The sequence below is a fragment of the Aquarana catesbeiana genome, linkage group LG02 (genome assembly GCF_042186555.1).
Source record: "Aquarana catesbeiana isolate 2022-GZ linkage group LG02, ASM4218655v1, whole genome shotgun sequence".
In the NCBI taxonomy this organism is placed as follows: domain Eukaryota; kingdom Metazoa; phylum Chordata; class Amphibia; order Anura; family Ranidae; genus Aquarana; species Aquarana catesbeiana.
The window spans coordinates 398890121-398914661 of NC_133325.1; the positions used below are offsets into that span (position 1 = coordinate 398890121).

The following is a 24541-nucleotide window of genomic DNA, read 5'->3' on the forward strand; positions in this document are numbered from 1 at the left end:
GCCAACATCCGTCGGAAAAAATCCACGGTTTTGTTGTCGGAATGTCCGATCGTGTGTGTGCATTCCAGTTCAGAAATCCTCTTGTCCTGCATGCACTGTCTGTTTGATGTAACATGGGGCTAAGGCAGGCCATAGATGGTGCAAATTACTTTCCTGAAAACACGGGTTGCAGGAAAGAAATATGCATAATGCCCCCATCAACACATCACAGTGCTGACAGGGGAATCCCTCCTGCCGAGCAACTGTCTTCTCCCGGTAGGGGGGTGAAAACGGGAGAAGATAGTAATGATCGCAAGCAAATTCGGCAGTCTGGTTGTACCCAAGTTGATCGATCAACTTGGTACATTCTTGGCCGGTTCCTGCTGTATAGTCGGCTTAAAAGAAAACAAAAATGGAAGTCCCAAGTGGTGGTGGTGGCTGCATATGTTTTCTTATACTAGGCTACAAAGTACTTCCTGCGATGGAAAGTCCTCATCTTGCACCAGGGGTAATATGCTGTCCAGGTGCAATGGTAGACCATGTGAGAAATTTACTTCATAGCCTTTAAAGGATAACAGAATCAGATAGGGCCCATAGAACCTCGGCTTCAAAACTAAGCCGTTAAAGCCAGCAACTGAGAAGCACAGTGGTAAGCTGGTTCTTGGACAAGAAGATCCAGACATTCCGGGAAGGCCCATGATTACACCAGGGGTCTGATGATGTCCAATGTCCAATATCAATGACCATGTCCAATTCGGTTCAATGAAATTCACTGGGAGTCCTTGCATCCCTTTCCAAGGAAGGAACTTTATGGGAGGAAAGCCATAAATCAGGTTGAACTGATCCCATGAGGTCATCAGGGCATCCACCCTAAAGGCCCAAGGAGGATCTAGAGACAAGCCTGTCTAGTTTGTTGTTGAATCTGGAATCCAGAAGGTCCACAACCGGTATCTTCCACCTTCATATCTCTAGAAACACCTCAGATTGAAGAGGCCACCCTCTTCAATCCAGATTGAGGAAGTCCACCAGCTAACTTTTCACACACAGTATGTGCACTGAAGATGGGGTTCAGGGCTGCTGTTAGAAATAACGGGGTACCATACAGCCTACCTGACAGGGCCAGAAGGTCCACCACCCACCTCGGAAATTATCATAAGTTATTTTCGCTAAAATGCAGTGGCTGCAATGCTATGCTTCGCAGCCATTGCAGAAACTACACCCTCATCGATAAATAAATACCCAATAAATTGCATAACGCTGCGCTCCAGTGCAATATAAAATGTTTGAACAAGTCCTTAATTTTTTTTCATTAGTTTTTAGAATTGTAACATTTTTTGCATTTTCTTATTTATTTATTTTTTAAAATAAATAAAAAATAAAACTAACTGCCCTGTTGGGGGGACTTTGGTGAAATATGAGGAGTCTAAACAGACCCCTGCTTTCTTACATTTGAGACAGAGAAAGGGACTGAGGACAGAGATTCATCAGTCCTTTTATCTGAAGCCTCAGCTGCACTGGATCCACAAGTGTCAGCAATAGGGCAGTACAGCTGGTCCTCCTGCTCAGCAGGTGTCCAGGCCTCCCTTTTGAACTGATGGGGCCTGGGCCCGTACAGTAGGGCTGGCTGTACTACCTTATGAGCAGGCCCTGATGGGAATGGAACAAAATATGACAAGATCTAATTTGCTTCTCTTTGAGCAACTTCTGGTTCTCCCAATGGTTGAAGTAAGCTAACACTGTGGCATGGTCTAACTGAATCCTGGTTAGATCACTTCACAGTGATAGATCCAGAGTTGAAGGGACAAGCGAATTGCTTTGAGTTCCAGAACACTGAATAGAGGCACGCTTACTCCGGAAGTGTCATTGACTCCTCCCCAGCCAGACAGGCTGGTGTTCACTGGAAGCGCCTCCCAGACCATCAGAAGGAAGGATTTCCCTGACTCCAGTGTGGGACTCATTATGGGCGGGGCTACGCCATGCGCCCAGAAGCTCCCCCTCTACCTGTCAGAGCTCATTAACTGCGGGGACCACCTTATTGACTGGTTGTCTCATGTGACTCTAGACAGGGTCCTTCATTGGTTCGTTTTGAAGCCCCAGTGATGTGTTTAACGGCGATACCCATGGACTAGTAGCATGGGTGCCATTCGGACGTCCTGTAGGTGGATTGCTACAGAAGTCAAAGACATTACATGAGCTATCTATGCCTCAATTGTGTTACTATATGGACCCTTCTATGTGGTTTTAGCTCTGCTTGTTGCTGGCTTTTCCTTTATCCACCCTTTGCTTTGGTCCCACAGATCTGAAATCTGGTACATCATACTCATTTAAGAGTTCCCACTACTCTTTATAACCACCACAGCTATTGTAAGATATCTTTTCTGTTTATCAGATTTTTGTCACTGGATCCCTTTTCCTCCCTTGCGGATGTATTATGGATGATATGCGTGTATATATAGGAAATCTAGATGACATTTTCACGGTCATTACTATTTAATTTATTGTTGCTCTTTATAGATTGGTCTGTGTCCCCTGGCTGCACTTACAACAGATCCTGCACGATACTGGGGCTCTCTGGTTCTGGCAAACACTGGGGGATCTTTTTCAGTGTGACTTTGGGGCGGGGCAACACTCAGCCTAGCTGTGGGCGTTCCTTGGAGTATGAGTGCCTGCGCAACCCCGTGGCCTTTCAATCCTGGTTTTAAGAAAGAGTGACATACATATGAGATGCAAGTTCTGTGTTGGGGTTAGTATAGTACTATTCTGTATACTTATGATGTACACATTATTGTGGTCATGTATATTTATATCTGTACTTAGCTTTCAGAGCAATTATCTGTATCATCATGTTTCTGACACCTCTGAAGAAGATTAATCAAAACGCGTTAGTTGTCATTACCTTATTTATGAATATTTGTACCCATACTACAAATGCTATGTATGTCCCTCTAGATTTTATTCTTTTGTACCAATAAATTATAGTTTTTATTCAATGTAGGTTTCTTTAGTGCCTGTATAGTCCCAACCCTAGAGGGCTTTTTCTTGTTGTATAACATTAGGGATGATGGCATTTTATCCACTATAGCCAGTTATCTTCTCGCCTTACGGAAATTCACCCTCTCCATTTGTTCTGTTTATGTTATCATCAAAAGTGAAAGTAAAAAAGATCCAAAATTTTGGGAATAGAGGGGACACTAGTTCTGGTTACTCTGATGACACCCCAGGATTTCCTCTTTTTGGAGGGATTTCTTCCCACTTCCTTTCGTAGCTAGGGGACAGGAAGTGAAAGGAAATATCAGCAATGGGGCACAGATAGTGGGGTCAAATTGACATTCATTTTCAACCACAGTGACGAGAAAATTTGGAAATAGAAAACTTCTTGGTCAAAGGAATATTTCAGACAGTGTATGTGGTTTTCGTTCAGAAATTACATTCATTTTAAAAACAGAATGTAAAAAACATGTGAAAATTTCAAACAACATTATTGCATTCAGCGAATGTACAAAGATTTTTCGTCTGAATATTCTCGTCTGAAAACTGATCCGTGCGGCCAGCATAAGGCTTGGTAAACACATATGCAGTTTGCTTTTGATCTGTTTCTGCAGTGCTTTTTGCTGTGCGTTTTGTTTTTTTCGCACGTGATTTTGCTGCGATTTGCGTTTTTGCATTTTTTTTGACCAATTTGATTTTGGACAGATTACTAAACACAAATTGCTGCAAAAGCGCATTACATGCTTTTCTGCAGCGTCTCCATTGAAGTAAATTGAATCAAAAAAGCACTCTTTTGCGTTTAAAAAAAAGTCCCTGACCCTTTCCAAATAAGCAGTGGCTGAAAAAAGCATAGATGTGAACGTGTCCCATAGGAAACCATGTAAATGAACTGTAGTGCGTTTCTACAAAAAGCACCAAAAAACACATAGATGTGAACCAGGTCTAAAACGTTTAGTAACATAAAAAAACTAACTGGCCCTTTATGGTACAAAAAAAGCAGATAATCACTACTGTAAGGGGTTAATTTTTTTTACTGGAACTGTGAAAGTAATATTTACAGTAGCGATTATTTGCTCTTTTTTACTATAATTTTAGGGGTTTTTTGACCCCATTACGTTACTGGCCGATTAATCGATTATGAAAATAGTAATCGATTAATTTCATAATCGATTAGTTGTTTCAGCCCTAATCCACAGCAAGTCCAATTTAGAAGTAAGTTGCACAGGCTGAGTGGGGCACCCTGGCTGAAGTCCCGGGAAACCAATGAATAAGGCACCAGATTTAAACCACAAGTGATGCTCTACCATCACCCTCCTGCGGCTGAATATGCTGCAGCTAGCACTCTTCAGATAAACCCTTAAAAGACCAGAGCAGCACCTTGGGCTGCCATTTAAAGGGCAACATTTCTTTTTTCCCACAGTCACCTTCAAGGCTGATCGACAGGGTGTTATGGACTAGCCCCATCTATAGTCTTCTGCCATGCAGTGGGAATACCCCATAAGAGGTCTTCAGAGACTGCGTTGCACTAGATGGGTGGACCTCGGCCCCTGCAGCTAACTTAACATGTTACAGCAGGTGCCTATCTAAGTGTCAAACAGGATCATTACAGGTTGGTCCCGCACCTTGTTCCTGGTGGACTCCGGGTACTGTCCCCTAGGGTAAAGCCAAGAAGTAACCAATTCGGAAAAGCACCAGTGGCTTTACAGCAATTAAAGAATCTTCATAGAAGAAAAATTTGTCTTAATAAAAAGTAAAAAAGATTTTGTTTCACTCACAGAGTAGAGAAAATATGTTTGTGCCTCTAAGGAAACTAGCAAAAAACTGAGGCATGCTGGGAGAAGGGGTTATAAACTCGGGTCTCCTTACAGCTTTGTTTGCCACTGTCCAACTCTCCAGAAGATGGCAGTGTAACTCATCTTTCTAGAAAACATTACCCCGTATCCAGTAAAGTAAAATGAATACCTGTTGATGCAGTGTCCTTGTCACTTCTGTGAGCTTAGCAGAGAGCACAAACAACTTAATGTTTCCTTTGAAAACTACAAATACCATCAACTTCCAGGTAACAGGGATGAACAAGAGCAGAAGTGCTTGAAATCCAGCCGAAGTGGAAAACATGACTCCCTTCAGAGATACGGTCAAGAAGTAAACCTAGCCACTCTAAGACAGAAAGTGTGCCATCCACACAATTAACTTTCAAAAATTAAAGTGGAAAAGCACGATGTAAGCAGCCAGCACATCCAAGTACTGATAAGTTTCATTATATTTAAGTTTTTTTTAGATACACTTTAAATCTGAACCATGCATACCTTCAGCTACTAAGCTGCTAGCATACTAGACGTTTAGGCCGTATGACACTAAGCCTTGGAAACACAGGTGCAGGGTTCAGCCCTGCTGATTGCAAGCCTGTCAGGGTCGGTTCACACTGGGACGACTTGGGATCCGACTTGTACGCCCTCAAGTCGCCCCAAGTCGCCCCAGAAAGAGATTCACATTTAAGTGAATGGGGGGAGCGTCTGAATAGACACTACTGAAGTCGCTCCGACTTCAGAGCGTACTCCCTGTACTACTTGGATCCGACTTGGTAGGCGACCTGTACCATAGAAATCAATGGAAGTCGCCTCCAAGTCGGATCTCTCTCTCAAAGTCAAGCGACTTTGCAGGGAAAACCCCTCCCTCCCAGAGAGCTGATTGTCCTGTGATTGGCCACAACCGAAGTCGCCTGTCCTGGAGGCGACTTGAAGTCGCGTTGTAATTTGCTAAAGTCGCGCTGAAGTTGCGCCGAAGTCGCCGTGCAAAGTCGCGTTAAAGTCGTGTTGCCCCTGTGTGAATCGAGCCTTAAAGTCTATGGCAGACTGAAATACGCTGCAGTTGGACGGGACTGAACACTGTACCAAAAGGAACTTGTGTTTAGCGCTGTATGCATTCAGGGACATATACCTGGAAACCAGAAATTCTACTGGCATATGCCTAGGGGCTTTCAAGTCCAAATAATTTAAATATAAAAGCTATTTATGTCTCTAGTCAATAAACTAATTTGATCCTTTTTGAACACTGTGGCTTTCTACATGTAAGCAGATCTCACAAGTTACCACTGATTGGCATCCTCACCACTTCATTTGTATAATTTTATCACCCTGCCAAATTCTTCCCCTTTCAGAAGAAAAAAAAAAAAAGACTATGAATACACTTTGATTGAAAAGATCTGTAAGCATGCTAGAAAACCTATTCATCTAGTGTTAAACATGCTAACCATGTAATTGTTACAAATAATCCTCAATCAGTTAAATAATGTTCTGAATAATGTACAAAGATGAGCCATTCTATAAAGAAAGCTCATTCATATATTTACAGGACAAATATTGCCCTTTGCTTGTTTAACAAACCTCTTTGATGGCACCTAGATTTATGTATTCACCACTTAAATTTATCGAGTCCAGGCCATTGTGGCATTATTGTCAATGTGACAAATACAAGCAGTTTAATGTGTACTTATAACGCTAGAACTATAAGATAATGGTTTACTTACATCTTTGGAATCAAGAAGTTCTTTACATTTCTCATTCCTGTTGGTCTTAACGTCAGGGTTAACACAGGTATGATCTCTACTGGAAAGTATAGTCATCCGCACGCCAGAATAAGCTGTTTTCCGCAGTTCCCTGGTTATCTGGGCTATTTGCTTGTGTGTTCGTGTACCAAAAAAAATCTTGGGCACTCTCTGCTTTTGTTCATGATCTTTTTTTTTTTCATTCATTTCATTTTTTTCCAGGTTTTTGTAGCATCCACAGAAACAGAGACTGCACGGCTCTGGGTGCTGTAAAAGAGGAAAAGCAGCTTGATAGAGGTAATCAAAACACAATCTTTATATCATGTTGCAGGACGTTTAGAAAGCTTTTAAGACACCGCTTGAACACATTGAAAATGTATACTAAACACAGGATACCATTATAGTCTCATTATTCAGCGTCACTCCTATATTAGCTCTCAGAGCATGTGTTAGTGAGGCCTAATGTAGATGGGCTCCAGTGCATTATTAATTGAAAAGTGATTAAAGATTTTTATAAGTCAAATCACAAACTGAAACCGAGCATTTTTTGGGGGGGGGGGGGGTTGTAGAGTAGAGAAACCACTCAACTAAGAATTTAGTTTTTTCTCGTGATTTCACATCTCTTTCCAGTCCTAATAGGAGGTGAAATCCTCCTGATGGTGACACAGACAGCAATGTAAACTTGACATAGGCTCTAACCCTTTTCTCACTTTATCAGGATCCAAGTAAAATATTTAGCTGGAGTTGGTCTTTAAAGTTATGTGCACTTCTTGACAGATCTGTAAAGAGACTTACAAGTGTCCCTGTTGTGGCCATGCTTTATCTCAGTCTGAACTATTTCTATGTAAAGTGACAGATACAAATTGGGCACACGAGTCATTACTTATAGGGGTTAGGCTATTGATGATAACAGACTAATCCAGGGTATAGGCACAAATACAAGACATGCTTATGCTGCCATTTTTAATGATTCTTGTGATTATATGCTTTACAACGAGTAGTTGAAAGTATCCCTGTGGAGCTGATAATGCAAAACACAACAGTTCTTAGGGATTTTTCTTTTTATTTATAAACAGTAAGATTATCCTCTATAAATAAATGCTAAGCCATGGCATGCGTTACACCACAATACTGGGGATCAAGCTGTCTCTTAGCCTTTACTATGTGGAAAACCAAGTTCAGATTACCCTCAGTCCCACTCAACCTTGTCCACCATTAAATATTACAATAAGCAATAGAATGGAGGTGAATGTGACCCTTCTGGAGCTGTCAGTCACAGGGATAAAAGGTTCACTGATGTGCCAAAGAAACAGCCCGTCAAACCGGATAAAGTTTCCTTCTTGTTGGAATTGTTACATTCCCTTCTCAAGTTGCCAAGAAAGGTAGGCTTCATTACGGTGTGCTGCCACATTAAATAGCCAGCTCCAAATATCCTGCCTTCTATATTGAATAATTACTTATTCACTCAAAAGGATAAAAAGGACACGTTATGAATGGAGTTCTTGTACACAGTGAAGGAGGAAACAGCTGACCTGGTGGTGTCCCTTACATTCACCGCAATATCCGACTTGAACGTGAAAGTAGAGAGCAAATTATATAATGATTTTACTCTGAAGACTTGTTCCAGTATTCATTGGTATGAATTGTATTAAATGACCTGAACTTCCCTTTTTCCAAGTCTTATACAAGAAAAAGATGATAAAATTGAAACATAAATGTATCTATTTCACATAGATGGTTAGTCTTGTCAGAGTATAACGGGAACAGAGAAAAGGCTGAGATACACCAATGACCTGCATATGAAATTGTTAGGCTTCATGTACACGGGACATTGTTCAACCTCTCCTGAACGATTTAACTTGACATCTAGAAACCAGCATCTAAAAACGGCCATCTAGCCGCGTTTACACGCTGCGTTTAGCCGCGTTTGCGTCTAGCAGCATTTGTAAAAAAAAAATAAATAAATACATTTTTTTTTTTTTTGTTAAAATGGAAAACGTCTGTAAACGAAATGCTGCTAAATGCGAATTACCGCGTTTAGCAGAGTTTACAAGCTGTTACAGGCATTTGGCGCTTCAAATGTCTCTGAAAATCCGTCTGAACCCTATTTTTTGCGTTCCAAAAAAAGCTTCTAAACTCAACTGCCTAGAAACTACTAAAAACGACCCTGTGTACATGTACTTGTACTGATAAGATAACATAGGAGAGAGTTCAGAGGCAGCTGAAAAAAATGCCCAACTGCTCCTAAACGTCCGTTTACCAGCAGCAGTGTACATGAGGCCTTAATCTGCAGTCATTTTTTGCAGTGCTTAACCACTTTAGCCCCGGACCATTATGCTGCATAAGGACCAAAGGACTTTCCAATTTGGCACTGCGTCGCTTTAACTGCTAATTGCGCGGTCATGCAATGCTGTACCCAAGCGAAATTTGCGTCCTTTTCTTCCCACAAATAGAGCTTTCTTTTGATGGTATTTGATCACCTCTGCCGTTTTTATTTTTTGCGCTATAAACGGAAAAAGACCGAAAATTTTGAAAAAAAATGATATTTTCTACTTTTTGTTATAAAAAAATCCAATAAACTCAATTTTAGTCATACATTTAAGCCAAAATGTATTCGGCCACATGTCTTCGGTTAAAAAAATGTCAATAAGCGTATATTTATTGGTTTGCACAAAAGTTATAGCGTCTACAAACTAGGGTACATTTTCTGGAATTTACACAGCTTTTAGTGTATGACTGCCTATGTCATTTCTTGAGGTGCTAAAATGGCAGGGCGGTACAAAACCCCCCAAATGACCCCATTTTGGAAAGTAGACACCCCAAGGAAATTGCTGAGAGGCATGTTGAGCCCATTGAATATTTATTTTTTTTGTCCCAAGTGATTGAATAATGACAAAAAAAAAAAAAAATTTACAAAAAGTTGTCACTAAATGATATATTGCTCACACGGGCCATGGGCATATGTGGAATTGCACCCCAAAATACATTCAGCTGCTTCTCCTGAGTACAGGGATACCACATGTGTGGGACTTTTTGGGAGCCTAGCGGCGTACGGGGCCCCGAAAACCAATCACCGCCTTCAGGATTTCTAAGGGCGTAAATTTTTGATTTCACTCCTCACTACCTATCACAGTTTTGAAGGCCATAAAATGCCCAGATGGCACAAAATGCCCCCAAATGACCCCATTTTGGAAAGTAGACACCCCAAGCTATTTGCTGAGAGGCATGTTGAGTCCATGGAATATTTTATATTTTAACACAAGTTGCGGGAAAGTGACACTTTTTTTTTTTTTTTTTTGCACAAAGTTGTCACTAAATGATATATTGCTCACACAGGCCATGGGCATATGTGGAATTGCACCCCAAAATACATTTAGCTGCTTCTCCTGAGTACGGGGATACCACATGTGTGGGACTTTTTGGGAGCCTAGCTGCGTACGGGGCCCCGAAAACCAATCGCCGCCTTCAGGATTTCTAAGGGTGTAAATTTTTGATTTCACTCTTCACTGCCTATCACAGTTTCGAAGGCCATGGAATGCCCAGGTGGCACAAAACCCCCCAAATGAGCTATTTGCTGAAAGGCATGGTGAGTATTTTGCAGCCTTCATTTGTTTTTGAAAATGAAGAAAGACAAGAAAAAAAATTTTTTTTTCTTTTTTCAATTTTCAAAACTTTGTGACAAAAAGTGAGGTCTGCAAAATACTCACTATACCTCTCAGCAAATAGCTTGGGCATTCCATGGCCTCCGAAACTGTGATAGGCAGTGAAGAGTGAATACAAAAATTTATGCCCTTAGAAAGCCTGAAGGCGGTGCTTGGTTTTCGGGGTCCCGTACGTGGCTAGGCTCCCAAAAAGTCTCACACATGTGGTATCCCCGTACTCAGGAGAAGCAACAGAATGTATTTTGGGGTGTAATTTCACATATTCCCATGGCATGTTTGAGCAATATAGTCTCTTTCCCGCAACTTGTGTCACAATATAAAATATTCCATGGACTCGACATGCCTCTCAGCAAATAGCTTGGGGTGTCTACTTTCCAAAATGGGGTCATTTGGGGGGGTTTTGAACTGTCCTGGCATTTTATGCACAACATTTAGAAGCTTATGTCACACATCACCCACTCTTCTAACCACTTGAAGACAAAGCCCTTTCTGACACTTTTTGTTTACATGAAAAAATTATTTTTTTTTTGCAAGAAAATTACTTTGAACCCCCAAACATTATATATTTTTTTAAAGCAAATGCCCCACAGATTAAAATGGTGGGTGTTTCATTTTTTTTTTCCACACAGTATTTGCGCAGCAATTTTCTGGGGACGCTAGTATAGATCTGATCAGATATTGATCCGTTCAGATACTATACCACTAAGGGAGGTGTACGGTGCATGCGTGGGTGTTAGCGGTACTGGCGCTAACCTGACACTGCCTGGGGCTGGTGCTTGCCAGTTCACCAAAACGCTACCAAAAAAACTGTTAGCGATCGCCGGGATCAGGCCTAACTCTGCGAACGCTGCAGTTATGCGTTTAGTGTTTTGTAAGTGACAGTGATCGATCGATCGATCAATACTGCACTTGGGTGGGCTGGGCCGGGCAGAGGGGCAAAACGCAGGTGCTAGCAGGTATCTGGGCTGATCCCGCTAACACTGCGTTTTTGGGAACCCTAAACTGCTGGGGACGCTAGTATAGATCTGATCGGATCAGATATTGATCCATTCAAATACTATACCACTAAGGGAGGCGTATGCTGCGTGCGTGGGTGTTAGCGGTACTGGCGCTAATCTGACGCTGCCTGGGGCGACGCATATCACCGCCGGACGATCAGGGGGCTAAACCTTTATTTGGTAATAAACGACGGGTACACACGACACTATAAAAAATAAACAAACTAACCAGCATCACCCGTAACAGTTATACGGTGATCAGTGGTGAAAGGGTTAACTAGGGGGCAACCAAGGGGTTAAAACAAAAACATTTATTAGATAGTATATGGGGGTCCCTGTCGCTATAAAACGCTGACGGCGAACCTAAATATTTACGTCCCTAACTAGCGTCACCAGTGACACTAATACAGCGATCAGAAAAATGATCGCTTAGTGACACTGGCGACGGGGGGTGATCAAGGGGTTAAAACTTTATTAGGGGGGGTTAGGGGGGTACCTTAGACCTACAGGGGGCTAACAGTAACTGCCCTAACACAGTAACTGTCACAAACTGACACCATGCAGTAATCAGAAAAAAAAAAAAAACTGCTTGGTGTCAGTGTGACGGGGGGGGGGGGGGGGAGGGGTAATCGGGGGGTGATCGGGAGGTAAAGGGGGGTGTAATGTGTGCCTGGCATGTGTGTGTGTGTTTGGTGCACTCACATTGAAGTCTTCTCTCCTCTGCGCCAGAACGGAAACTGCCGAGCCGAGGAGAGATGACGTCACATCCTCTGCCTCTGTGCACTACACAGCATTCACTGCATCCAGGAAATACATGCTTGTGGGCTTCAAATGCCCACAATGAAGATGGAAACTGCCTTCAGTGAATTTTATAAGTTATTCTTTACAACGAAATCGGACACAGGCGGACTTATTACACAGAACATGTGAGTAGATAATCATGAGAAGAAAAGTTTGTGAATGAACTCCAAAAAAAAAAAACGATAGATAGGTGGACCCCCGCTTTAAAGTCAACTTTACCTAAAAAAAGGAAAGCCGTGACCTTGTTTAGCATAAATCTTACTTCCTCTAATGCCCCTCACCCCTCCCTTCGCCACTGTAATCTTGCTGGAGATTAGTAGAACTAAGGGAGCTGTCATGCCTGACCTATCTACCCAGTTCCTCCATTCAAAGAAGCTGTACTACAGCTTCTATGGAAAAAAAAGCCTAATAATGGAGGAGTGGACCCTTAAATGATCTGCTCGTCCTCGATTCATAGACTGTGTTTCGTTCATAGAAGCTGTATTACCTCTTCACACCGGTTGACGTACACATGCGGCCTCTCCGCGTGTGTACACCACTTATCTTACGGTTACATATTAGATGAGGTCCAACCTATGTGTTTGATTATATGTCAGTATTACATTGTATATCCCTGTATGTTGTGGTCGTTCAGGTGCTTATCTAATAGTTTTTTGAAACTATATATGCTGCCCGCTGAAACCACCGCCTGTGGAAATGAATTCCACATCCTTGCCGCTCTTATAGTAAAGAACCCTCTACGCAGTTTAAGGTTAAACCTCTTTTCTTCTAATCTTAATGAGTGGCCACGTGTCTTATTAAACTCCCTTCCGCGGAAAAGTTTTATCCCTATTGTGGGGTCACCAGTATGGTATTTCTAAATTAAAATCATATCCCCTCTCAAGCGTCTCTTCTCCAGAGAGAATAAGTTCCGTGCTCGTAACTTTTCTTCATAACTAATATCGTCCAGGCCCTTTATTAGCTTTGTTGCCCTTCTCTGGACTTGCTCAATTTCCAGTACATCCTTCCTGAGGACTGGTGTCCAGAACTGGACAGCATACTCCAGGTGAGGCCAGACCAGAGTATTGGGAGAATTATTGCTTTATCTCTTGAGTTAATCCCCTTTTTAATGCATGCCAATATTCTGTTTGCTCTGTTAACAGCAGCTTGGCATTGCATATCATTGCTGAGCCTATCATCGACTAGGACCCCCAGGTCCTTTTCCATCCTTGATTCCCCCAGAGGTTCTCCCCCCAGTAAATAGATTGCATTCATATTTTTGCCACTCAAATGCATTATTTTACATTTTTCTACATTAAACCTCATTTGCCATGTAGTTACCCACCCCATTAATTTGTTCAGATCTTCTCGCAAGGTTTCCACATCTTGCGGAAAAGTTATTGCCCTGCTTAGCTTGGTATCGTCCTCAAATACAGAGATTGAACTGTTTACCCCATCCTCCAGGTCGTTTATGAACAAATTAAATAGGATTGGTCCCAGCACAGAACCCTGGGGGGCCCCACTTTCCACCCCTGACAATTCAGAGTACTCCCCATTTATCACCACCCGCTAAACTCGCCCCTGTAGTCAATCCATGTACTCAACCTATGGTCCATGCCAACGGACCTTACTTTATACAGTAAGGGTTTATGGGGAACTGTGTCAAATGTTTTTGCAAAATCCAGATATACCACGTCTACGGGCCTTCCTTTATCTAGATGGCAGCGCACCTCCTCATAGAATGTTAATAGATTGGTTTGGCAAGAACGATTCTTCATGAATCCATGCTGATTACTGCTAATGATACAGTTTTCTTTACTAAAATCTTGTATATAGTCCCTTATCATCCCCTCCAAGAGCTTACATACTATTGATGTTAGGCCAACTGGTCTGTAATTCCCAGGGATGTATTTTGGCCGCTGTGATTGGCTGCCACAACGGTCACATGATTAGAAAGATCCCGATCGCTAGTATGCATCGGAAATGGAAAGGGGTCAAGCCTAGTACACACATGCATTTTTATTTATTTTTTTTTGTTCGTTCAACCTACAGGGCTGAACAAAAAAACTGAGGAGCTTCCTGTACTAACGATATGATCTTAGTAAAGCGATCTCCTTTTCATACCAGAGTTTCTCAGGCAAATTACAAAATATACATATACTCAAGTATAAGCCGAGTTTTTTAGACCATTTTTTAGGCTGAAAAAAACCTTATACTCGAGTGAGGGGAGGGATACCGGACACTAGGCTGCTTGCCCTGGGGCCGCTTTTAACTGTGGCTGCAGCGCTCCCCTCTCATCCTCCCTTACACAGCGAGAGACCGCTGTGTCTCAGAGGTCAGTCTGAAACTTTCGCCTGCGCTGTGACAAAAGACCGCCCTCTCTCCCTCCCTTACACAGCGAGAGACCGCTGTGTCTCGGAGCTGACTCTGAAACTTTCACCTGCACTGTGACAAAAGTTCCGCCCTCCTCCTAGACCAGCTCGTGTGAAAGACAGAACACTGCGTCTATTACACGAGCTAGTCTAGGAGGAGGACGGGACTTTTGTCACAGCACGGCCGAAAGTTTCACACTGAGCTCCAAGATAAAGCGGAAGATGCCCACTGTGCAATCCAGGTAATGACTGAATGAATGGGCACATAGTCACTACTGGTGAGATTGCAATGACAGGGACGGTGAGGCTGCGGTGATGGGCACAGTGAGGCTGCAATGATGGGTATGGTGAGGCTACGGTGATGGGCACAGTGAGGCTACAATGATGAGCATGGTAAGGTTGCAATGATGGGCACAGTGAGGCTGCGGTGATGGGCACAGTGAGGCTGCAATGATGGGTATGGTGAGGCTGCGGTGATGGGCACAGTGAGGCTACAATGATGAGCACGGTAAGGTTGCAATGATGGGCACGGTGAGGCTGCGGTGATGGGCACAGTGAGGCTACAATGATGGGCATGGTGAGGCTGCGGGTATGGGCACGGTGAGGCTAAAATGATGGGTACGGTAAGGCTGCAATGATGGGCATGGTGAGGCTGCGGTGATGGGCACGGTGAGGCTGCGGTGATAGGCACGGTGAGGCTGCAGTGATGGGCACAGTAAGGCTGCGGTGATGGGCATGGTGAGGCAGCGGTGATGGGCACAGTGATGCTACAATGATGGGCACGGTAAGGTTGAATTGATGGGCATGGTGAGGCTGCGGTGATGGGCACGGTAAGGCTGCAATGATGGGCACAGTGACACTGGTAGCCTCTGTGTTGTCCGTGCCGCACCGCATCCTGAAAATTTACCAGTAGCTGCTGCATTTCCCACCCTAGGCTTATACTCGAGTCAATACGTTTTCACAGTTTTTTGTGGTAAAATTAGGTGCCTCGGCTTATATTCGGATCGGCTTATACTCGAGTGTATACGGTATATGCTTTTTAACTGCACAGTGAACAAATTCACATCAACTGCCACAATTACAAATGTATTAATCAATAATGAAAACTAAGAGGAAAAAATGTGCCTGCAGTCACAGATGTAATTTATATGAAAAACTGCTTACACTCAATACTTACAAAAACACCCAATATATTGAATATATAAACCCTCCCCCCCCCCCCCCCCCCCAACGGTACAACAATTTAAATGGAGAGATCTAGCTTAATTAACAGGAGTACCCAACTCAAATCAGGCCTGATGTGTTAAAAGTAGAAAACATGGGCAATTGTAAGGATTTGAGCAACTTCGACAAATGCTAAATTGTAATGGCTAGACAACGGAGTCAGAGGAACTGCAAAACTGCAGCTCTTGTGGGATGTTCCCAGTGTATAATGGTCAGGACCTACCAAAAGTGGTCCAAGGAAAGAACTGGCAAACCAGCGAGTCATTAGCGGCCAAGGCTCATTGATACACATAGGGAGCAAAGGCTGGCTGGCTAGCTGTAGTCTAATCCATTAGAAGAGCTACTGTAGCTCAAATTGCTGAAAAAGTTAATGCTGGTTCTGATAGAAAAGTGTTGGAACACACAATGCCTCACAAGTTGTTGCATATGTGGCTGTGTAGCTGCAGACTGTCAGGGTGTCCATGCTGACCCATGTCCACAGCCAAAAGCCCCTACAATGGGTACGTCAAGGGGGGACTGTGATAGGAAGAGGGACTTTGATGAAAAGAGGGAAGTTGTGAAGTAGACAGGGTCTGTTGATGTGAATGTAGGCTCTGATGTGAAGGGGGCGGGAGGTGTGATGTGAAGGGGGCTGAGGAAATTATTTAAAGAGGGACACTAATGTGAATTAGATCTCTGATGTGACAGGGGTCTGTGAAGGGGGGTTCTGATATGAAGAAGGGTCTGTGATATAAAGGGGAGGGGGCTAGGAATTGAAGAGGGGTCTGCGATGTGAAGAAAGGACTGTGATGTGAAGGGGGTCTGAGGACACTGATGGGAGAGGGGGCTGTGAAGTAAAAAGGAGGTTGTGATTTAAGGGGGGCTGTAATGTAAAGGGGGCCTGAGGAAACTAATATGGGGTAGGATGGGGGTGAGACATGAAGGGAGGGGCTGTGCAGTATAGGAGAACCGTGATGTTATGTGAAGGGGTGCTGTTATGTAAAGGGGGTCTCCGATGTGAAGGTAAAATGGTAAAGTGAAGGGGACTACCTAATGTGAAAGGGGGGACTCTAATGTGAAGAGGACTTCTCTGATGTGAATGGGGGTTTGATATGCAGGGAGGCTGAGAAACTGATTTGAAGAGAGACACTGGTGTTAGGAGTGGCTGTGATGTGATGGGGAGGGAAGGGGGGAGGGTCTGTAATGCAAACAGGAGTCTGTGATGCAAAAAGGGAGATTTCATGTAAAGGGAGATTCTGATGTTAAGGGGGAACTTTGATATGAAAATTGAGAACTATGAAGTGAAAAGGAAAGGACTCCAATGTGAAGGGGATGATACTGACGTGAAAGGGGTAGGCTCTAATGTGAAAGGGGAGATTTCTGATATGAAATGGGAAGACTCAGATATTAAGGGGGGGACACCACTATATTTATCCAAGATCCTTTATTAGGACATCCCAAAAGACACTACAGAAACAGAATGCTAGGTAGATGCGTTTCACACACTTCAGGTGCGCTTATTCATTACACAGGTATGTCAGCATGGTATTCCTTATATGGCCCCACCTTCACCATTAACAGGTGTCCCAGGGCACTAATTATAGACTTCCTATTACCTAAGTTTAACGTGTAGAGAAACCACAAGTCTATACATATATGTGTCACATAAAAAAAAACAATAAAATGGCATAAATGAACCAAAAATGAACAATGAAAGAAAAATATACAAGAAAAAGAAAAATGAAAATGTGCATAAACATAACAAAATGTCAAATAAACCACTAACTTTAAAAACATATGATATAGTATTGTAGCATTTATCACCCTATACAAATTTGTGTACCTATATCCCTTTTCGTATACACTTAAATAAATAAACCATATCTCTCCACAATAAAATCGTCAATCGGTATGGATATGAATAATAGTGGAGGAATTAACTAAAACTTGATGACGTCACGGAACAGAGAGAAGGGAGACACAAAACAGAGAGAAGAAAGTCACAAACAGCACAGACAAAAAGAGAGACACACTGACAAGATACGGGATGAAAAACATACACAATGTGCATGTGTTCAGTGAACCACTGACAGACCACTAGCACATCAGTATTATAACGTCCACACGTCTTCACAACGGATAGTCATATAGAATACCCAATAGTACACAAAGGAAGACTAAATACACATATACGCAAATGATGAATGGATGCATATAAAACATACGCGCATATATATATATATATATATATATATATATATATAAATAAATAAATGATACATTTATAAATAATACATCACTCGTCATCATCCACATGTATGTGGGAGGTAACTAGATGTATCGAATACAGTCGGAGAGAGTGAGTATGACAAACTAATCATAGAAATGACTCACATCCCACTCGAAATTTAACCCATGCGGGATGCGAGTCTGGAGGCGAAAAATCCAGATCAACTCTCTCCGACAAAGTAATCGAAAAACATCACCTCCTCGTTTTGGAGCCTTAACCTTTTCAATCACCTGTACACGCATGGCCGATGTATTGCCATCATGGCACAAATTAAAGTGTTTTGCCATATTGGTTGATTGATTTTTTTTCCCACACTATAGACGTGTCGTGAAAATGATCACGAAGGCATCTAGTTGTTTTGCCAACATATTGAATGTGGCATAAGTCACAGGTAAGCAAATACACTACATAGCTGGTATTACAATTATGGAAGGCAAAAATATCACACTCTTTTTGTGTTACCGTTGAACAAAATTTGTTGCCACCCATAATGTGACAACACGGGCACCCTGTTGTTCCACATCTAAAATTTCCCTTAAAGTGTAACCATGTTACTAATTCCATCATGTTCCTATTAAAGAAACTAGGGGACAGAGAGCGACCTAAAGTCGGGGCCCCCCGGGATACTACATTAATGCCTCCCCATAGAATGTTCGCACAGGTCTGAATATAAAATAGGGAGGTGTCTCCCTGAACTCTATACTATATGGAGTGGACAAGGTCAATTTATTTTGGTGTGGATCACTATCCTGTATCATTATTTTTAAGTAGATCCTACGTATCTTTGCTTCTGGCAATAGCTAAAGCCCTATTGACCATCCACTTAGGTTAGCCTCTATTTAAAAATCATTTGTACAGGGAAGCTGCTTCTCGTTCCAACTGTTGATTATCACTACAGATTCTCCTCATCCGTAGGAACTGTCCCACGGGTATACCCTTGATGGTATGCCTTGGATATCCAGACTGAGCAAGCAAAAGGGAGTTACCCCGACAGTGGCTTCCTATATAAAGTGAAATGAACCTTTAAATTAGTACCCGTCAGGCATCCAAAAGTGTATCTTCTTCTCATTGGCTTCGCCAGTGAAAGCAAGATTTTTATTATTGCAATTTAGATATTCCAAGAAAGAGGTCAGTCTGGAAGTCTCCTCCTCCATAATTAATATTAAATCATCAATATACAGTGGGGACGGAAAGTATTCAGACCCCCTTAAATTTTTCACTCTTTGTTATCTTGCAGCCAATTGCTAAAATCATTTAAGTTCATTTTTTTCCTCATTAATGTACACACAGCACCCCCAGACCCAAACACAGAATTGTTGACATTTTTGCAGATTTATTAAAAAAGAAAAACTGAAATATCACATGGTCCTAAGTATTCAGACCCTTTGCTGTGACACTCATATATTTAACTTGGGTGCTGTCCATTTCTTCTGATCATCCTTGAGATGGTTCTACACCTTCATTTGAGTCCAGCTGTGTTTGATTATACTGATTGGACTTGATTAGGAAAGCCACACACCTGTCTATATAAGACCATACAGCTTACAGTGCATGTCAGAGCAAATGAGAATCATGAGGTCAAAGGAACTGCCTGAAGAGCTCAGAGACAGAATTGTGGCAAGGCACAGATCTGGCCAAGGTTACGAAAAAATGTCTGCTGCACTTAAGGTTCCTAAGAGCACAGTGGCCTCCATAATCATTAAATGGAAGACGTTTGGGATGACCAGAACCCTTTCCTAGAGCTGGCCATCTGGCCAAACTGAGCTAACGGGGGAGAAGAGCCTTGCTAAGAGAGGTAAAGAAGAACCCAAGGATCACTGTGGCTGAGCTCCAGAGATGCAGTCGAGAGATGGGAGAAAGTAGTAGAAAGTCAACCATCACTGCAGCCCTCCACCAGTAGGGGCTTTATGGCAGAGTGGCCCGACGGAAGACTCTCCTCAGTGCAAGACACATGAAAGCCGACATGGAGTTTGCTAAAAAAAAACACCCGAAGGACTCCAAGATGGTGAGAAATAAGATTCTTTGGTCTGATGAGATCAAGATAGAATTTTCTGGCCTTGATTCTAAGTGGTATGTGTGGAGAAAACCAGGCACTGCTCATCACCTGTCCAATACAGTCTCAAAAGTGAAGCATGGTGGTGGCAGCATCATGCTGTGGGGTGTTTTTCAGCTGCAGGGACAGGAAGACTGGTTGCAATCGAGGGAAAGATGAATGCTGCCAAGTACAGGCATATCCTGGACGAAAACCTTCTCTAGAGTGCACAGGACCTCAGACTGGGCCGAAGGTTTACCTCCCAACAAGTCAATGACCCTAAGCACACAGTTAAAATAACAAAGGAGTGGCTTCACAACAACTCCATGACTGTTCTTGAATGGCCCAGCCAGAGCCCTGACTAAAACCCAATTGAGCATCTCTGGAGAGACCTAAAAATGGCTTTCCACCAAAGTTTACCATCCAACCTGACAGAACTGGAGAGGATCTGCAAGGAGGAATGGTAGAGGATCCCAAATCCAGGTGTGAAAAACTTGTTGCATCTCTCCCAAAAAGACTCATGGCTGTATTAGATCAAAAGGGTGCTTCTACTCAATACTGAGCAAAGGGTCTGAATACTTAGGACCATGTGATATTTCAGTTTTTCTTTTTTAATAAATCTGCAAAAATGTCAACAATTCTGTGTTTTTCTGTCAATATGGGGTGCTGTGTGTACATTAATGAGGAAAAAAAATGAACTTAAATGATTTTAGCAAATGGCTACAATATAACAAAGAGTGAAAAATTGTACCTCAAATATAATTTAATTTAATTTGTACCTCAAATATAATTTAATGGAGGACCTAAAGGGGTTCTCTCCTCCAAAGATGCGGGACCGCTCCCACCAACCCATGAATAGGTTAGCGAAGGAGGGCGAAAACTTGGCCCCCATCGCAGCACCACATCTCTGGAGGTAGAACCCACCATCAAAAGTAAAGTATATGTGGGATAATAAGTACTCTAGGACTTGCAGAATGTATTCTCACTGTTCGACAGGTAAATCAGTAATTGTCTCTAAATAAAAAGAAACAGCTGATACTGCAAAGGTTGTGAGGAATGGAAGAGTATAAACTCACAACATCACAAGTGACCCACGAGAGACCACTTTCCCACTCAAAATCCTACAAAATTTTAAGGAGATAGTTAGTGTCTTTCAGATAACCAGGAAGCTGCTGGACCAAATGCTGTAATTGCCTGTCGAGCCATTGCCCTAGCCTCTCTTTAAGGGCATTGATGCCTGATATAATTGGCCGTCCCTGCAGGGGATTTAACCCCTTGTGCGTTTTGGGAAGATAATAGAATGTGGGAAGGGTAGGGTATTCTGGCATATTTTAGTAGCTTCCTTCTGATTAAAAACACCCACTCTAACCCCCTATTCATAAGTCCTGCAAAGGCTGCTCTATATTGATTATTTGGATCCTCCCTAAGCTTGTTATATGTACAGGTATCCGACAACTGGTGAATTGCCTCTTCTCTATAGGAATCCACGTTCATAACCACTATGAGCCCTCCCTTATCAGAGTTACGGATAACAATGGAATCATCTTCCTCTAGGTTCTTTAAAGATATTCTCTCTTCCCTAGTCAGGTTATCTTGCCACTCTGCAGTTCCCCCCCATAGCCTGTTGAGCCAGTGCCGTCAAATCCCGTTCTACCAATTTTTAAAATTTCGTCATTTCTGGGGGGCGGAAATTGACAGGGTAAAAATCAGATTTAGTTTGAAAGAGAACCAGTCTAACGGCACTAGCATCCACCACCGGAACAGTGGGGGGATTATTGCAGGACAATAAATCCTCCAGGTCTCTAACAGCACAATGTTCTCTAAAAGAAAATCCTCTCCCTCCAGTGTTATATTGGTAAACCCAGACCCGGTTGTTCAACACTTTCTACATCATCTGCTGAAAAATAATGTTTTAACTATAAGATTTCTAATGAACCTGTTAACAGCTAAAATAGTGTCAAATTAATTTAAATGTCTCTGTGGACAAAAATTAAGTTCCTTCGATAATAACGATTTCTCACTGTCCACAGGGGCCCTGTCAGACAGATTCAAAACATTACAATAATCATTTACAAATTGCGTGGTTGCCTGCGGGATGGGTACCACTTCTGCTCCTCGGTTTCCTCACCCTCTGCATCCTTTTGTATTTCAGTTCTGACCCCTCTTGTGGGGTTTGCATTTTTGGACCCCGTTTTTTGCCACTATAGAGGAATTGGTTCCAGCTTGTGAACCTCTAGTGGTCGGTCGTGATGGCCATTGGTCTGAATCTGATGCAGCCAGAGTGTTATCCCAGAACTCAAATTCTGTATCCTGAAAAGCTGACATGTTTCACTGTCCCCCAGCTGACTGGGATGTTCCACTCCATTAAGATGTGAATCAAGCTCAGCAAACTGTGTAACACTTTGTTACGGTTTCAAGGCTTGTTGTTGTTCCAGAATCTCTTGTAACACTTCCGTTTCCCTTTGATGTAATTACAATGTTAATCAAAGCAAGGGAACATGAAGATAAAGTATCTGTCCAAAGCTTTTTTAGGGATTCATCGAACAACTCAAAAGTCTTTACCCTCAATCCCCATGACATCCGTTCCTTGGACCGGTATTCAGAGAGAGCGCTCGAGTCCCAATATGCCCTGATCTCCTTTGACATGCTTTTTTTAAGCCTACAGAAGAGAACACTCACTGAGCCAGTATCATTATCTGTTTTGCTGTTTAAAGTCTCACTTGTATTGGCTCTCAGTGGATTATCTCCCAATAACCGAAAAGTGCAAATAGTATCCTGTAGTGTCTGTAGTGCATTTGTATTTGACATACTAGTCACACCATGATATACTGATAGTCTCAAAGGTAAGGGCTTTACTCACTGATCAAGCGTGCTGCAAGATGCTAATGAACTGAACAAGAACTTATTGCTCCAGGTGAGAAATAGAAGCCTGATGGATCCAGTGGGTGCCCGCCCCGGCTCGCCTCTGTGTACAACAGAGGGCTGAACTGTGATGTGAAAAGGGGTTCCCCCTGCAGCGCCAAAGAGAGGGTAACATCCAATGCAGATGTCCTTTAGCCCAATAAATTAATTGTCAGATGTTTAGACAGAAATACAATTTAATGCTTGCCATAGGCACTATTTTCTGTACATATTTCACTGCGCACACTTAGAAAGCAGTTAATTCAACAATTAAGGAAAAACGCTTGAGATGTAAAGGAGGATACATATAAATAGGGGGATAAAAAGCACCAATTTGGAAAACACCACATTTCTGTGAAACCTCCACTTAAAATAGGGTGAACCACATACTTAACACCTTGATACCAAGGAAGATGATGATACATTGCTCACGTACGGAAGCAGCAACCTCCCAAAGGTAGCACCAATCTCTGATAACAAAGTGTCCATTTTTTTTAAAGCCTCCTGACTATTAAACAAAAGGCCCTGTCTGCTCACAAATAACCTGTGCCATCCCCAGCCGTACTGGTTATTAGTCTCAGATCCTTTTTAGGCTCACAGGCTATTCTTGAAAGACTACATTTGCCTCCTCAACCAATCATGGCCATTCAGTTTGGTCTGATCCAGCTGGTGTTCAGTTGGTGTAATCTAACCCTCTTTCTGCACTGGGTACAAATAGGTCTGGACATGCTCTTTCCGCATATACAAAACAACTGCTGCCATAGCAGCAATGGCTTACATAGGAGGCCTGAGAGAGTGCAGCTTCTTCAACTGGGCCTATGACTAACTCTCATATACGGAACACCAAGGGAGTTAGTCTGGGAGCTACTCTGATCAGGTCAAAAAAAATTCACCCATAAAGATCCTCCATTTAGACTTAACCAGGACAAACCTCCTGGGAGGCTGAGGGGAAAAGTGACACAGGTTAAAGTTGGCCAGAGGACTTAAGGATAGCCAAAAGAGGACAGCTCTTCACTATCATAAAAGAGGTTCAACTAGATCCACCCTTACAAATCACATCCAATTACCAGCAGAAAGTTGTCACATGGGCGCCGTGGCATTATCACACATTTATGTTTTAGCAGATGGCCTCAGACTTAACAGAAGCTTGGTCGAAGGGCCACCACCAGGCCTCCTTCACATCCCCTGTGGTATTGCAGTGCCAGAACCGGGACCTACAGTGTCCAGGAAGTGACATCACCTCATATGGACTTGGGGCCTGACAATACCGGTCAAGTGACCTTACGGCCAACAAAAAGGAACTACACAGCCCAGGTTGGAACACAAAGTGGCACGTCCCTAGCCAGTACTGCTCTTCTCCAGATACTAAAAAGGAAGTGGTCCAGGGTTTGTCAACTGGATGAAATTGCTGTATGGGGAACCAAGAGCAAACGTTAAAATAAATAATGAATGTTCAGAAACATTTCCGTTGATGCCTCGCCTTAGCAATAGAACCATTAACCATAGCTATAAGAGCATCAAAAAGAATTCAAGGGTTTAAAAGAACAACAGGAGCAGAGAAAATTGCACTATACGCAGATGACATACTATTATTTTTAGGAGATAAACAATCATATCCAAGTACAGCAATGGAGGTGATAACAGAGTTTGGACAATTTTCAGGATTACGCATAAATTGGGATAAAACAATGCTCTTACCAGTGGATCCTATAGAAACCTCCCTGTCTGTTGTATTTCCACAGGCAGGAATCATTAAAAAAATTAAATATCTGGGAGCATATATAACTGAAGA

General features: G+C 42.5%; 1 protein-coding gene across 1 annotated transcript in view; it reads right to left on the bottom strand.

Annotated features, from left to right (window-relative positions):
• Positions 1–24541, bottom strand: part of BRIP1 (BRCA1 interacting DNA helicase 1) — a 670966-nt gene that overhangs the window by 501493 nt on the left and 144932 nt on the right. The window contains exon 7 of the mRNA XM_073615255.1: positions 6494–6778. Within this exon, the coding sequence (XP_073471356.1) occupies positions 6494–6778 (285 nt within the window). The remainder of the gene's footprint in view (positions 1–6493; positions 6779–24541) is intronic.